The 14,407-nt window shown below is 49.9% G+C and overlaps 3 protein-coding genes across 3 annotated transcripts in view; 1 reads left to right on the top strand and 2 right to left on the bottom strand.

Moving 5' to 3' along the window:
- The window catches only part of LOC134518437 (multidrug and toxin extrusion protein 2-like), a 167,011-nt gene extending 163,106 nt beyond the window's left edge, over positions 1–3,905 (bottom strand). The window contains exon 1 of the mRNA XM_063341246.1: positions 3,898–3,905. The gene's annotated coding sequence lies outside the window, so the exon portion shown is untranslated. The remainder of the gene's footprint in view (positions 1–3,897) is intronic.
- RFLNB (refilin B) lies at positions 3,676–9,900 on the top strand. The gene is made up of 3 exons (XM_063341259.1): positions 3,676–3,953; positions 5,610–5,719; positions 7,025–9,900. Exons 1-3 carry the CDS (start codon positions 3,744–3,746, stop codon positions 7,353–7,355), a joined length of 651 nt encoding a protein of 216 aa, XP_063197329.1. The 5' UTR covers positions 3,676–3,743; the 3' UTR covers positions 7,356–9,900.
- Positions 9,901–11,659: 1,759 nt separating this feature from the next.
- On the bottom strand, positions 11,660–14,167 carry LIAT1 (ligand of ATE1). The gene is made up of 3 exons (XM_063341374.1): positions 14,125–14,167; positions 13,268–13,447; positions 11,660–12,123 (listed from the first exon to the last, which is right to left on the bottom strand). Exons 1-3 carry the CDS (start codon positions 14,165–14,167, stop codon positions 11,681–11,683), a joined length of 666 nt encoding a protein of 221 aa, XP_063197444.1. The 3' UTR covers positions 11,660–11,680.
- Positions 14,168–14,407: the final 240 nt, after the last annotated feature.

The following is a 14,407-nucleotide window of genomic DNA, read 5'->3' as shown; positions in this document are numbered from 1 at the left end:
CTTGTGGCCCTAAATAATTGGATCATTTCTGATGCCTTTAACTGCTGGAGAGATTTCTGAGAGATACTAATTTTTCCTTTGAAATTAAGAGGTAGCGCCTTTTTTTTCTGCATGGTGCGTGACGTTGGGGGAGTTTCTTTTGCTTGGAGAGAATTAATGACTCATTTGCTTTTCTCCTACTGCTTTGCCGGTCCTGCCCCCTCCACCCTTGGGCAGGAGCAGCCTGTGACGGGCAACGCGGGTGTTTATTTCTTGCACCAGATTTACAGCTGTGACTTCGAGCATCCGAGTGACGACGTCCAAGTCTCCACAAGCCTTTTCTTGGCCGCAGCTGGGCGGGTGGCAGACGCGGATGCTGTTGGGCAGCATCAAGCCGCAGCTCTGCTGCACTTAGGAAAATTGAGCTGAAACATTTGTCTTTGGGCTGTGTCAGAAAAAGCTTTGGCAGAAAAGGCGTTCCTCTGCACGCCTGCTCTGCTGGGGCCAGTTACGCCAGCTAGTGCTGCCGTCACCCAAAATTTCTAGGTTAAAGCCTGTGCTAATTCCCTTCTCTCAGCCAGAGCAGCTCCACTGGTCCTGAGCTGGAGTCCGGATGGGAGCACATGGGCTCGAGTATGTTGTCAGCCTTGCTGTTGAGGGGACGTCTGGGGTGGTGGGGATCTGGAGCCAGCACTGCTTGGGGTGCTGGGGGTCCCTGCTGCGAGTGGGACAGGGGGTGGCTCCCTGGGCCCTCGCCTCGCTTGGACATGGGGTCACCAGGACCAAAGTACTGCAGTTTCCCTGGCTCAGACCTCTGGGTTGTGGTGGTGCCCTCCCGTTCCCAGCAGGACACAGGGAGCCCACGGGGCTGCCATCAGGGTCTGTGTCCCACAGGGAGAAGAAAATCAGCCTTTGCTGCTTGCAGCACATGGAGCTTCCTGAAGCCCTGGGAAAACCTTGGCTTGTGGGTCGGCAGTTTGTGAGGGCCACAGCAGCAGGGCTGTAAAAGTCGATCAGCAACTTCAGCGGTGTGCCGTTGGCATTCATCCCTGCAGCCGAGCTGCTCAAACCACTCTCAGGGGTCCCGTCAATCCCACCTCTTGGAAGTGTCACTGTGAGCGCAACCCCGGTGCCCAGCGGGCTTGTCGTCTGCACCGTGCGGAGCAGCCTGGCATTTCCCACCATTTGGAAATAATTTTCCATTGTTATCAAATAACACGGGATCCTTCTGATTTGCTTCCCCCTGTGCACAGCGACAGCCCCCCGCACCGCGTCAATGTGACTATTGTTCGGTTGCTGATTAAGCCGAGCACACCCAGCCCCAGTGGAAAGTCCTTTATGGAAGGAGGACCTTGATAAGATACTCGTATCTGCTCTGTCTCGGCTGTGCACGGGCAGTTAAAAAGTAAATAACATGGACAAACAGGCTGTGATGTACAGGCAGGAGCAAAGATTTCCAGTGCCATCAGGGATTGCACAGATTGAGAGGCTTAAAAAGAAACAGGCTTTCCAAGAGGACACATGCCTTAAAAGCAGGACACATGCCTAAAAGATCCCCTGTCTACAGCGGGTATCAATAGTATTTTCATTATCAAGTCGTTAAAATTCTGGTTAAACACTTCCCTTTTGTCCTTTGCAGCTCTGGATGTTGGCACTGCGGGAGATCCTGGGGTCTGAGCCCGGTGCAGGGCAGGGCAGGCTGCGGAGCCCCCTCGGCTGCTCAGACACTTCCATTTCACCTGCCAAGCCCAGAAACAAGAACCTGGAAGGGCACAAAAATATTGCCATTTGTGTCAAGCCAGGTCAGTGTGGGAGATTTTTTGCTAGTACAGAAAGAGCAGCAAGATTTCCAGAAGCCCGTGCAGCCCAATCCAGGCACAGGCGGCTGCAGCTCTGCAGGGATCCCCAGGCACTGAGATCCCTCGCACTCAGATCCCGATCCCCACGGGAGCGGCCGTGGGGACACCCGCAGCCCTCGGAGGTGGCTGCTGGGAGGTGCCACAGGTCCCCACCTTCTAAATTGCACTAACTCGATTGTTGGCAGCATGGTTTTTAGCCCAGGAGCTGCACGGCAGCTCTGAAATAATGATCACGTTCATCTGGAAACTGCTCCAGCGCCTTCTGAGGCGTCTAATTTCATAAAGGGCTTTTATGGGAGATTTTGGAGCAAGGAGCGATCAGCTTTCCCATTGCTTGCAGAGACCAGAATCTCTTTTTTTTGGGATGCATTTAAATCAAAAGGAAGAAAACACCTGTCCAGCACATTTCCTCAGACCCCAAAGATTTCAATCAAAATTTTTAATGTTCTTTTTCTTTCCATCTGCATTTTTCAGCAAAGACAAACAGCCTCATAGTATTTCTTCAAAGGAATGTAAATTCCTTGAGGAAGTCTCCGGAGTTCCCAGCACCGCATAGCTGCAAACCACAGACGCCTACGGCTGAAAGCTCTGCTCTGCTTTTAATTTTGGGGCAGGGAAGGAATTCTTTTCAGGGGTTTGGGTTCACTTGTGCTGGGCCCGTCAGGCCAGACTGCTTGTTACTGCACAGGGGAGTGTTGACTTTGGCCGGCTGCAGGCAGTTGCTTTCCCTCCACAAGAGTATTCCCCCACTGAATCTGATGACACGGCGCAATTATTTCATTAGGATTTTCCAAAAAACGTTCCCTCGGTCTCCTATAGTGCTAGAAAGACCTTTTCCCTCTGATTTCTTGTTTCGGCTTTGGCAGCTTTGCTTGAAAAGATGCAATTAAGGGTGGCAGCGCTGCTGCCTGAGTCCAAATCCTTGGGGGAGGGAGTTGAGAAAGAGCAGCCTGGGGGGAAAACCGTGAGTTTTGAAGGGTGCCGTTAGGTTCCCGGGGGTGAGTGAAACCTGTGTGTAGGAGCTCCTGCTTTGCAGCCTAAATGAGGCCCCTGTTTTGGCTGTGAGCTGCCCTCAGAGAAAGCGGGGCAGCAGCTGCTGAGACTGAGCAATGGGAGAGGGTGGCTGAAACACGAAAGGAACAGCATCCCCCTCTGTCCTCCCCAGTTTCCCAGTGGAATTAGGTCCCCGCTCTTGTCCCAGTCCTGCCCCAGTGGTCCAGCGAGCACCATGCTGCCCTGCTCTGGTCACAGCTGCCCTGTACCTGTGATGGCATGAACCACCGCAGCCTGTCCCAGCCCTAAACCGTCCCTCGCCCACCAGCAGTGCCTGGTCAGACAGCGGGGTCAGGCCTGGCCTCAGCAAAAGAGAAGCTGTGGGTGCCCCATCCCTGGAGGTGTCCAAGGCCAGGCTGGATGGACTTGGAGCAACCTGGTCTGGTGGGAGGTGTTCCTGCCCAGGGCAGGGGGTTGGATCTAGATGATCTTTAAGGTCGCTTCCAACCCAAACCATTTTATGATTCTATGAAAAACATCCAACCCCAAAACATTCCCATGCCTGGCATGGGAGCAGGGAGCGCATTAGGATGGTGCGCAGCCTGTAGGTTGGACTAGGGCCACGTTTGGGGCAACCTGTTGGGTCCTGGTTTGGCTGGGGACGGAGCGAGGGCGCAGCGGCCGGGCAGGGACTCGGCCCAGGGCTACGGGGATGCGACACCGAGAGGCCGGGCTGCACCGGGACGACGGGAGCACCGGTGGGATACGGGATGGGGCCCCGCGAGCGTCGCGGAGCAGCCCCCGCCCCCTGCCATGGCCTCGCCCCTGCGGCCCCGCCCCTCCCGCCGCCGCCCGGTCGCAGGCGGCGCAGGGCGCGGAGCGGCGGCGGGTCCGGGGCAGGGCGGCTCCGCCATGGTGGGTCGGCTCAGCCTGCGGGAGGTGCCCGACCTCCCGGACATGAGGAAGCGGGGCGACGCGGGGCTCGACAGCCCCGACTCCGGGCTGCCCCCCAGCCCCGGGCCCGCCCCCCCGCCCTGGCTCCTCGCCTCCGGCAGCCCCGACCGCGCCGCCGCCGCCGCCAACGGGCTGCCGGAGTCCGACCCGTCCGCGCCCGCCGCCGCGGTGAGTACCGGCACCGGCCGCCCCTGCCACCCCCTCCTGCGGCGTCGCTGCCCCGCAGCGCGGCGGGACCGGCGGGACCCTCCGCCCGGGGCTGGGGAGGGGCGCGGGAGCGGCAGCCCCGGGCACCCGCCGCCGCTCTGCCGCTGCTCCCGGGCTCGGTCCCGCTGCGGCGGGGGCTGGGCCCCGCGCCCCGGAGCGGAGAAGCCGCTGCCCTTCGGACCCTGCCGTGATGTTTCGCCCGGGGACGGCCGGGGGGCTGCTTCTCCTTAGGCTTTCCGCCCCGGCCGCCCTCCAGGCCCCGCAGCATCCTTTGAGGAAGGGAGGGTGGAAAACCGGCCCGGTGGCGCTGGGGTTATTGGGGGGGCTGGCACCGGGGCAGCCGGCGTGGGGACAGGCTGGAAACGGCTGACTCCCGTTTCCCTGCCTTCCACCGAGCTCTGCTGCTGCTGTCGTATCCCCTAACGTGCCCACACCGGGAGGGAGCCCACTGGGGAACCGGGATGTCTGCAGCCAGGGCCATGTTGGGTCAGGGGAGCCGGCGGTGCTTTTAAATAGCCTTCGGCTTTGGGATCAGCTCTTGCTGAGGCAAGGGAAGCCCCTGTCTCTCCTGCCCCAGGTAGGGGTTGGGATGGCATTGCAGCGTGTCTTTGAAAATCCACGTGGAAAATGAACTGTTGTTATTCCGGAGAGTGACCAAGAGTAGGAAGTTTGTATATTAAACTATGGTTTCAGTAGTATCAGGTAGAGATACGCTAGTTTTTCACAAAATGATTTTTGAATGTTGGCGCTGAGCTGTTGGCACAAATACTTTGGAAACTGCAGATCTGGAGGAAAGATCCCTTTTCTATAGGGATGCCGTGAAATTGGAAAAGACCATAGGAGAACCATGTGTTGAACAGGAGAGATGCTCCCAGCCCCCTCGCCCCTGGGTTGTGAAGCACATGTGCAGAGGTGGCTTCACAAACACAAGTGGGTTTCTTCCCTTCTGGGCCACTTTGGTTTCCTTCTGGCTGTGGGATGTTGCCGGGCTGGTGTCGGCTCATGGCGCTGCCCATGCAGGAGAGGAGCACGGGGATACTCTGTGGATCGCCGCTCAGTGGGAGTGAGATAATCCTTCCCAATAGGTCGCTCATGAATTAGCCAGGCTGGATTTAAAGCCTTCAAATAGTAGCCACTGCGTAGCTGTGGAACAAGGAGGTTGCTCATGGTGAGATGCCCTGCAATAATTTCCTGCTGTGATCTGCCCGCAGGCATTTCTGATGACTCCAGCAAGGAGAACACTCCCATACACTCACACAGCGTTAGCCATAATTGGATGTGAGCTCAAACAGCAAAGGGACTCTAGTTCACGCTGCAGAAAGCTGCGCTGCACCCAGGGGCTGTAATTTATCTCGTTTCCCACAGTGGCTCCTCTGAAGTAAGCTCCCGGAGTTAGGACTTTGTCTTCAAAAAGTACATCTCGCCTCATCTTGGATGCTGTAGACCAGCGTCAAGTCAGACCTGCAGGTTGCACCCATAGGCATGTCTTGGACTAACAGATCCTCTTGCACGTAAATGTGAATCTCGACAGCTCTGTACCAAGGGCTAAATAAACGTGTTTTCTTGAGAATATACTGAATTGTAACATAAAAAGGATTATTTTTGCATTTTTTTCAGAATTCTGTGTTCTCCCCCAGCCCTGTTCTCTCCAGCTGCCCTCCAAGATTGTGTCCTTTATCCTTTGGTGAAGGAGTTGAGTTCGACCCTTTACCACCGAAGGAAATAAGGTAAATATTGTGTTACAGTCATCTAGTTTTGAAAGAGTTAGCATGTAAAGGAGTAGTTAGGCCTTATCAGTGCCTGTGAGTCAAGTTAATTTATTTGCAGAGCTATTGTTCCACGCAGCTGTACATTCCTGGACCTGGACATTAGTACAGGCTTGAAGGAGTGTTCAGCCTCTTTTAATCCCATATGGTTTTTTTCCAGGAAGACTTTCCTGTATTTTACTCTCCTGCTTTTACTGCATTGCAGTGCTGCAAAATGTTGACTTCCAGCTGATTAACCAGAAGGTAATCGTGAGGGAAGATCTTCAAAGCCACCATCTTTCTAGGACTTTTATTAGGGGAAAGAAATTTTGCTCTCGTAACTTCATGGTTTTATAAGAAGCACTTTCTATCTTATCAGCTGTGGCTGGTTGTGTGAACTAAAAGAAAAGTTAGTATTCAGAGAGTACATAATTATTTTCTTTTAATGGGCTGCATCACTTCGCAGCCTGTGAATTACTGCTCTGAACATCAGGATTTGCAGTAATGGGAAACGAAGGCTCCCAGCTGATTACTGTGCAAGCAGAAGTAGACCGATAAAATCAAACGGAAGCCTAACGCAGGGGAGGGTAGAAAGAGTTGATGGCCTGGTATGGGGAAGGAGCCTGCGCTGTGGCTGGAATTGAAGGCCGTTAGAACCACGGAAAAGATAACACGGAGTTGTTGCAATGTGAAGGAGATGAAAACTTTCGCAAACCAGACACGGAGGATTTTCTTGCCAGCAGCGTTTGATGTGCAAATTGTAGTGTTTTCCTGCCAGTTGACTCTTCAGAAGTTTGCCTTCAGGGAGTGCCCCGTGCTGGGAGCGATAGCAGAGGACTCCCGTGTGACTCTTGGCAGAGGAGAACTGAGAAAGTAACGCGTGCTTCCATGGACTTGGCACTCTGAGGAATTAGGATGCTTATGTGCAAAGCCTAAATGTAGATCTAGGCCCCTGGGTTTAGGCACTGGTGTTTGAAGGAGGTTCTTACGTTCACGGAGGACAGGCTTAAAACAATGGACTGGAAGATTGAGAAGATGTTTGGTAGTGCTGGCAGCTGGACAAAACCGTGGCAGTGCCGGGTGTGCTGCTAATGTAAGGATTTTCCTCTTCCCATAAATGAGTGGGTAAGACGCCAGCAGACAGTGTTTGTGTGATGTGGCAGTTGCTGTGTTGAGGTGGCAGGTGCAGGGCTGAGGAGCCACCCCGGTACCCGACGGCTCTGCTTTGCAGAAAATGCAGCCTGCTATTCCAGAGCAGAGCTCACGCGTGTCTCTCCTGTATTTCAGGTACACGTCCTCAGTTAAATATGACTCGGAGAAGCACTTCATCGACGACATCTATATGCCAGTGGGTTTAAGCGTTTCCTCTTGCAGTCAGACGGTCATCTGTGTCCCAAACTGCACGTGGCGCAATTACAAATCAGAGGTCCACTTAGAGCCCCGCAACAAGCCCCAGCGTTTCACCAGCACCACCATCGTCTACCCGAAGCACGCCAAGACTGTGTACACCACCACGCTGGATTACAACTGTCGTAAAACCGTGCGGCGGTTCCTCTCCAGCATAGAGCTGGAAACGTCGGAGTACCTTGGGAATGACTGTGTCCTGGATGGTTGCTGACTGACGGCTGTCTCTCTTGCTCTGATCCATCCCAGTCCCATCTAACGTACTGTGCTAACTCTCCACTAGCTAAAGTGGGTACAGACCCTAACTTTCGGGTCAGGTTAAGGGAACCTTACCTGTCGCCACCTCTTTCTCAGCTCTTAATTCCTGCTTTAAGCATCAGAATGGCCTGAATGCAGTTTTCTGTGGGAACGTAACAGTAAGGAACTTGTTTCTTTGCCTTTTAAATTCATGAGTTCCTTCCCCTTCCCTGCAGTGCAGTAATCAGATGAAAATAAGGGAAGTATTTTCCCAGAGAAAAAATTGGCAGGTAAGAAAGAATGCAGAATAGCACCTGGCAGGTGGAAATCCATTTGATGCTTTGGGGTGATGTGCAAAAATAAGGGCAGTTTTCTCTCTTGCAGAGAATCTACCAGGCCTTTTGGTTACAGATAGCCAGAGCTGTCGTTCGTTTCAGTTTAGACCTCAAGACTGTTTTCTCTAGAAGAACCATCTCCTGGAAATTGCTGGAAAAAGCTAAGAGAGGAAAAAATTGGAATTCTGCATTTAGCAGAACACAAAAATGTTGTCCTATGGCATTCATGTCTAGTTTGAAGGTGTAAGTTGGAAAGAAGAGGAATTCTGAGTAGAGCAGGAGATTAACTGTTTTTGCAGCTCCAAGCAGTAGAGAAAGGCTCAGGTAATTCAAGTTTTCTAGATGAACGGCGCGATGCATCTTCTGTACTTATAATGACTTCTGCAGCGCTATAGTCTGTGTAACACACACTAGCATTTCTGTGCATGTAGTAGGACTTGTATGGAGAGTATCAGGCCAAAATTATCCATGTATTGTTGGAAAGTCAGGTCTTGACAGTGTGGTGGTGGAAAAACACCAGTGCCTAGTTTTTACCGATGTACTGTCTGCACTAAGGGAGTTGTAACTAGGAAAGTTTCAGAAAATGAGCCACGTATGCAGGGACCTAGAATGGAGAAGGAAATGCTGAGTTCGGGTGTGAGATGCTGCTGGGGGGGTGTGTGTGAAGAGGTGGATGGTAGCAAAGGATGGGCAAATTTCTATTGCATGGCAAAATCCACAGCTGTAGCTCCGCTTCCCCATTGAGCTTCTCATTGCAAAGGTCTCTGGACTTTGGTATTCAGGATGTCACTGCGATGGGGTAGCATTGGCCTGTCTGTAGGCTGATGAATAACCCCTCCCGTCCCAAGTGCATGATGAGTTTGTGGACCAAAGGGAATAACTTCGGATACTATGGAAGTCCATCTGGATGGTACATGCATTAGTTTATCAGGCGCTTTGATGAAAATAAGATGGAGAGGTTTCTTGCTTTACCCAAATGGTTTGGTTTTTTTAATATTGACAGAGAGCAGTGTAGTGTGGGGAGCATCTGCTTTTAGGACCGTGGCTTACGTTGGTGGCTAGTGTGGTGTAGCAACTCAGAAACGCTTGGTAAACTTGACTTAGCTGGACACGGCTTTTCCATGTATTCCAAAACTCCTCTGAGGTGTGGATCACCTCCTGGTGCAACATCAGCCCCGAACCCGCTTTTAAAGAGGACTTCACATAGCCCCAAGGGTGAATTTTGTCAGTGGTGAGTTAGAAACTGGGAGCCAGTTCTTGAGCTGTACTTAGGCGTGTTTGTGCAAGTGTGAGGAACGGTGTGAGAGTGTACTCTAGTGTGAACTGAAATGATTTGGGAGACTAAAAATGCAGCGGGAAGGAAGGCCTGAGTTTGTGTGGTTGGGGTTTTTTGTTGTTTTGTTTTTTTACGTATTTATTAGCTCAAAACAGAACATCCTTAATCTTTGGTAGTTGCCTCGGAAAGTCAGATCCTAAAACAGTCCCAGGGTGACAGGGGATGCCAGTCAGGTAGGCTTTGCTCCAGAGTTAAGAGCGGTGCGGTCTTTTCATTAAACATGCTGGTTTCAGACTACAGTATTCAGGAGATGTGTCTTAAAAACATGTTGCGATTCTCCCCTAAACGTTGCCCCAAGATATACTTGTGTGACAGAAGATGCAACTCGGCCCCTAAGTGTGTGGGGTTTCAAATGGACAGAACTCTTCCTTGGGAAAGCCATTGTGTCATTGCTCGCTTCACAGTTTTATGTACCTTGCTCCTGAAACATCTGGTGCTGGCCACTGTTGGACACAGGACGCTGGAAGAACACGGACCCTGGATTGCTCCGACAATGCTCTTCCAATGAATTCATTTGCAGGAGATCTAAAAGAAGATTATTTTAAGTTGTAATCATTAATTGTCCCTGCTTAGAAATGAAACGACCCTTACACTATGGTTTTAGGATAAAGCACTTGATTTTTATAAAGCAAACAAACTTAATTATGTACCTCTTAAAAATATTTTAATTGGTAGAGATACCTTTTAAATTATTTATGTTCCAACATTTGCAAAGCTCTGATTAGCTCTGTGCAAGTGTTCTGATGTCTGTGACGTTTCCCATCCCCCTTCTAATTTTCAGTTTGTATTTTACTTTATTGGTAATAAAGGATCAGAAAACCATCATATAGGAAAGACTCTTTATTTTTCACTCAAAGCTTTTCAGTGTTTATTATGGTATTTACTTAGTAATAAATTCATAATATATCCTGCCAATCCTAGCTCCCCTCTTCTTTCTGTTATACCATGTGTTGCTGTTGTTTACATATTCTAGGAAGGCGTTCTCTATATAATACTGTGTATTTAAAAAAAAAAACAAACACCAAATCTTGTGGGTTTATCAGTTTTGTAAGACACTCAACAAAGTGCCTTGAAGACAGCTGAAAATCCTCTCCTGTATGTATTTTAGTCTTTCATGTGGTATAGTTTTACTTTTACAGAAGGTTTCTGGTATGGATTTCAGGATATCCTGCAAGTGAAGCACTTAACGCTTTTCAAATATCACAAGTATTTAACCAGACAGGATTTTCTTTTAAATTTTTGTTAAAAATGTAGATGCTCAAATGCTGCTTTAGTAAATACGGCATAAAATAAGACTAGAACGTGCTATGCATTAAACTTTATAAAAACTATTGTTTTGAGAGAAATACTATAGTGTTTTTCTAGATGCTTAATCTGTTCTTCAAACCTTTCCGAATTTGCAGGCGTGCTGATTTTGTTAGTATCTCTGGCAGAGTAGTAATGGATGCAATTGAACATCAGTTAATTAATTCGTAATGGGATTTTTTGCTTACTTTTTATTGTTCATCTGGTTATCTGCTTGCAAAAGCTCTAGATTTGCATGTAATGACATTATTGGAATCTAGGGAGCTCTGAAGCTATTCTAAAGCATGCCGCTGCTCCTGCAAAAGTTTGCGCAAGTGTTTGAATATCATGCAGTGTTTAGAGTTTTCTCCTTAAAACAGGAGAAAAGCCATATATAAGCATCAATTGTTGTATAAAAGACAATCCATTTGAAAAGCCACGAAGAAAAAGCTTTAAAAATCAGAACAGTATCTTTCAGGAGGGCTTCAGGAAAAACTTAACTTTCAGATGTGCCGTCTAACTTCCAAATACTTCTTCAGTGTGGCCTGGGCTGTTTTCCTTTAATATTGTAGTAACACTCTGTGTGAAAGATGTTCCTTTACTATGAGAAGGTGAAGTGGGGGAGTACAAGCAGTACAAGTACTGCTTGACGTGATTTTTAATTCATATTGGCCAAATGGGCTTCTAGTTAGTACATACCATGACAAGGATATCCCCGTTGTTATAGATGTGCTCCTTATTGCTTGTAGATATGCTGTGCTTCTCCAGAATGGCAAATCTGAGGGTCTGACATAACGAATATTTATAACAAAATAAAATACCCTACCTAACAATAAGATCACAAGCCAGGAGATGAGGGCTGGATTCCAATCCCGATTTTGTAGCTCACTCAGTTCCAAGTACGAGGTAAGTTTGTGTGCCTGCAAATCATTTTAGCCTCCAAAGAAGGCATCCAGTCATTCATCTGCCCACATTCAGTTTCCCCATCTGCCGCAAGGGTTGCTCTTGCTTGTTTCAGGACCAGCAATTCACAATGTGAACACCTGAAAAGCTCAGGTGTAATTCAGTGAGTATTACTTTGAAATAAACTAATAGCAATAACTAGGGATATTCCAGGACAAACAGTCAGTATGGAAAGGAGCGCTTTTAATTGCTGAAGCAGTCTGAGTTGCATCCACATTTTAACTAGCATGTTGGTTTGTTTTTAAAATAAAAATGTCCTGTTCTCCACACAGATATGACAGTGAGTAACACGTACTAAGCTACAGAACTTGTGGAGAGATTTTGGGTGTCACCACTGGTTGCAGCTCAGAGACTGTGCTCGCTCATTCAGCATTTGGGACTGGTTCACGCTTGCTCCTCCGGAAAACAACTGCAGCAATCTCCTTTACGTACTGTGTGATCGCTGCTGGTGCATGGCGCCCTGTGATGGAGTAATGGGGAATGCCTGACAGTTGGGCATGGCTCAGCAGGCAAATGTTGCTGGATATACAATTCGTAACGTTTCCTTCTGTTCATCTTATAGATACGCAGCCTTTCTTCCTCTGCTGCAGGATCTTCAAGAATCCCATCCCATCGAAGGCTTTCGTTAAGCAGAGCAGAAAGACCTCGATCTGTTTGACTAGATTCCAAAATTATGGAAGTTGATACCACAACCTTGTTTATTTCTGTATCCTTCTGATTCCCTTCTGTTTTGTATTGGGCTGAGTCAGGGTTCCTCCCAGGACTTGGGATTTCAAGTGATGGAGGGGAGCGGCCCTGCTGCTCTCTGGTTTTGTGGTGGTGTTTATCTGTTAAAATTATAAATGCTGTTAGCAAAAATGCATACGTTGCCTCTGGAGCTTTCTTGTTTATTTCGCAAAGAGGATGATGAGACAAGCATTTGTTGTGCCTTATGCGCTCATTAATAAGAAAACAAATCTAGAAGAAAATATTAATGGCCTAAAAATCTTATTTGTAAGTGGGAAATATATATCTGACTGGCTAACATAACAATTCTCACACCTGTAAAATGTATTTATTGAGGCTGTTAATGCATTAATAGCACTTCTACACTGGCATTAAGTTCACTGTGCTTGCATAACTCAATTTAGGCAGGAAATTGATTCTTAGTTGTTGGGGATTTTTTTTTTTTTAGCTGTTATCCATTAATACAGCAATCAATGTGATTACTTTTTTTTTTTAATAGTACAATTTCTGGAAACATTCAGGCACCTTTTGTACTAAGATACTGGAAGTGAACAGCTATTCCTTTACATGGAAGATTTTTTTGAAATTAACCTCCCCTTTCCGTAGCTGTAACAGCAGCTCAACCCCACTGATGGGAAGTTAGATCAGTGCCGTGACTCATTCCCATGGAACGGCGAATATTTAAACTACTATAGTGTAGCTCACCAAAAGAAAACCACTAAATATTTACAACATCCCAAATCTTAGGCAGTTTATGAAATGTCCTACTTCTTGACAGATGTCTTATGCCTCCTACTGCTTGTGCTGTGTAGTTACATGTACTCAATCGTTTTCTTTTTTTGGATAGATTTGTAGCTATATATGAAACGATATATATAAACAGGCTACAGGTTCAGTGAAAGGTTCTAAAGTGCCATGGATGATTTCCTAGAGAAGGTTGTTTTTTTTCCTCTCCATGGCAGGATGGAGGGAGAGCCGAGCACCGCGTCCTCTGGCTGACATTGACAGGTGAATCCGAGCTGCCTTCCTGCTGGTACACAGGCTCCACCTGGGCATCCCTTCGCGTCTGTGCAGCGTCAATTGCACAAACGTGTGATGTTGAGCCCTGGTCACCTACCAGCCATGTCCCTTTCCTTCCCCCGGGCCCTGCATGGGGTGTCTTAGGGACAGCTGTGGGGAGCATGGTGGCTTCATGGGGGATGGTGGCCTTTGCCCACACCCGCTGTGGTGGTCAGCCCAGCTCACCTGCCCGCACAGTGGTGGTGGCACTCTGGTGTGGCAGCTGCTGCTTCTTTCTCACTGGTATCTTCGTGCCAGGGGCCTGTGGTGGAGGGGGGCGCAGGCAGCTCCTCGCCCCTCGCCGCCTGCCCGTGCCGCTCTCCTGCCTGCGGGGCCTGGCATGGCCCCCCACAGCCACCTTCGACCCTGTCAGGGAGCAAGGGAAGGTGAGGAGAAGCCCTGGCCCAGCCTCCCTCCTTGTCTGTGACCCCTCTCCATCTTCACTCCCCTCAATGCTTTCCCCCTCCATCTCTCCTTTCCTCAGCACCTCATTTCCCCTCAACACCTTCCCCTTCCAGCTCTCCTCAAGGTTTTGCACTTCCAGCTCCCCTCAGCACCTTCTCCCTCCATCTCCCCTCGGCTCTTCCCCTCAGCACCTTCTCCCTCCATCTCCCCTCGGCTTTTCCCCTCAGTGCCTTCCCTCTCCATCTCCCCTCGGCTCTTCCCCTCAGCGCCTTCCCCCTCCATCTCTGCTCCCCTCAGCGCCTTCCCCCTCCATCTCCCCTTGGCTCTTCCCCTCAGTGTCTTCCCCCTCCATCTCCCCTTGGCTCTACCCCTCAGCACCTTCCCCCTCCACCTCCGCTCCCCTCAGCGCCTTCCCCCTCCATTTCCCCTCGGCTCTACCCCTTAGCGCCTTCCCCCTCCATCCCCACTCCCCTCAGCTCCTTCCCGTTCCATCTCCCCTCAGGTTTTGCCCTTCATATCTCTTCCCTTCAGGGCTTTCCCCCTCCATCTCGCCTCAGGTCTCGCCCTTAGTCTCTCCTCCCCCCAGTTCTTCCCCCTCCGCCCCCCATTTCCCCTCAGCACCTTCTCTTCCACCTCACCTTCCCCCTTCACCTCCCTTCCCCTCAGCACCTTCCCTTCCATCACACCACTGCCTTTCCCCTTCCTTTTCCCCTCAGCGACCGCCCATCAGCGAGGTCTCCAGGGCAGCCACGGCGCAGGGACAAGCCTGAGCCTGCCTGCTTGGCCAGGGGCCCAGGGCCATTGCTCTGTGTGAACAGCCCCGTCCAGCACAGGTTTCCTCCCTCTCCACGTGTAAGTACTGGGGCTTGCCCAAGGTAATATGGCCACACCACAAAGTATTGGCTTGTCCGAGGCAGGACA

The sequence above is a fragment of the Chroicocephalus ridibundus genome, chromosome 7 (assembly GCF_963924245.1).
Source record: "Chroicocephalus ridibundus chromosome 7, bChrRid1.1, whole genome shotgun sequence".
Classification (NCBI taxonomy): Eukaryota; Metazoa; Chordata; class Aves; order Charadriiformes; family Laridae; genus Chroicocephalus; species Chroicocephalus ridibundus.
The sequence above is the reverse complement of the archived record's forward strand: the minus strand, read 5'-3'. Positions and strand labels throughout refer to the sequence as shown.

Bases quoted from the DNA above. Each gene is read 5' to 3' on its own strand.
- RFLNB (XM_063341259.1), top strand. From the start codon at position 3,744: ATGGTGGGTCGGCTCAGCCTGCGGGAGGTGCCCGACCTCCCGGACATG. The intron at 3,954-5,609 runs GTGAGTACCGGC...CATTTTTTTCAG, and splicing joins CGTCCGCGCCCGCCGCCGCG to AATTCTGTGTTCTCCCCCAG. The intron at 5,720-7,024 runs GTAAATATTGTG...CCTGTATTTCAG, and splicing joins TTACCACCGAAGGAAATAAG to GTACACGTCCTCAGTTAAAT.
- LIAT1 (XM_063341374.1), bottom strand. From the start codon at position 14,167: ATGGAAGGGAAGGTGCTGAGGGGAAGGGAGGTGAAGGGGGAAG. The intron at 13,448-14,124 runs GTGAGGTGGAAG...GCTCCCTGACAG, and splicing joins AAGGGAGGTGAAGGGGGAAG to GGTCGAAGGTGGCTGTGGGG. The intron at 12,124-13,267 runs GTGAGCTGGGCT...TAATTTTAACAG, and splicing joins CACCACCACTGTGCGGGCAG to ATAAACACCACCACAAAACC.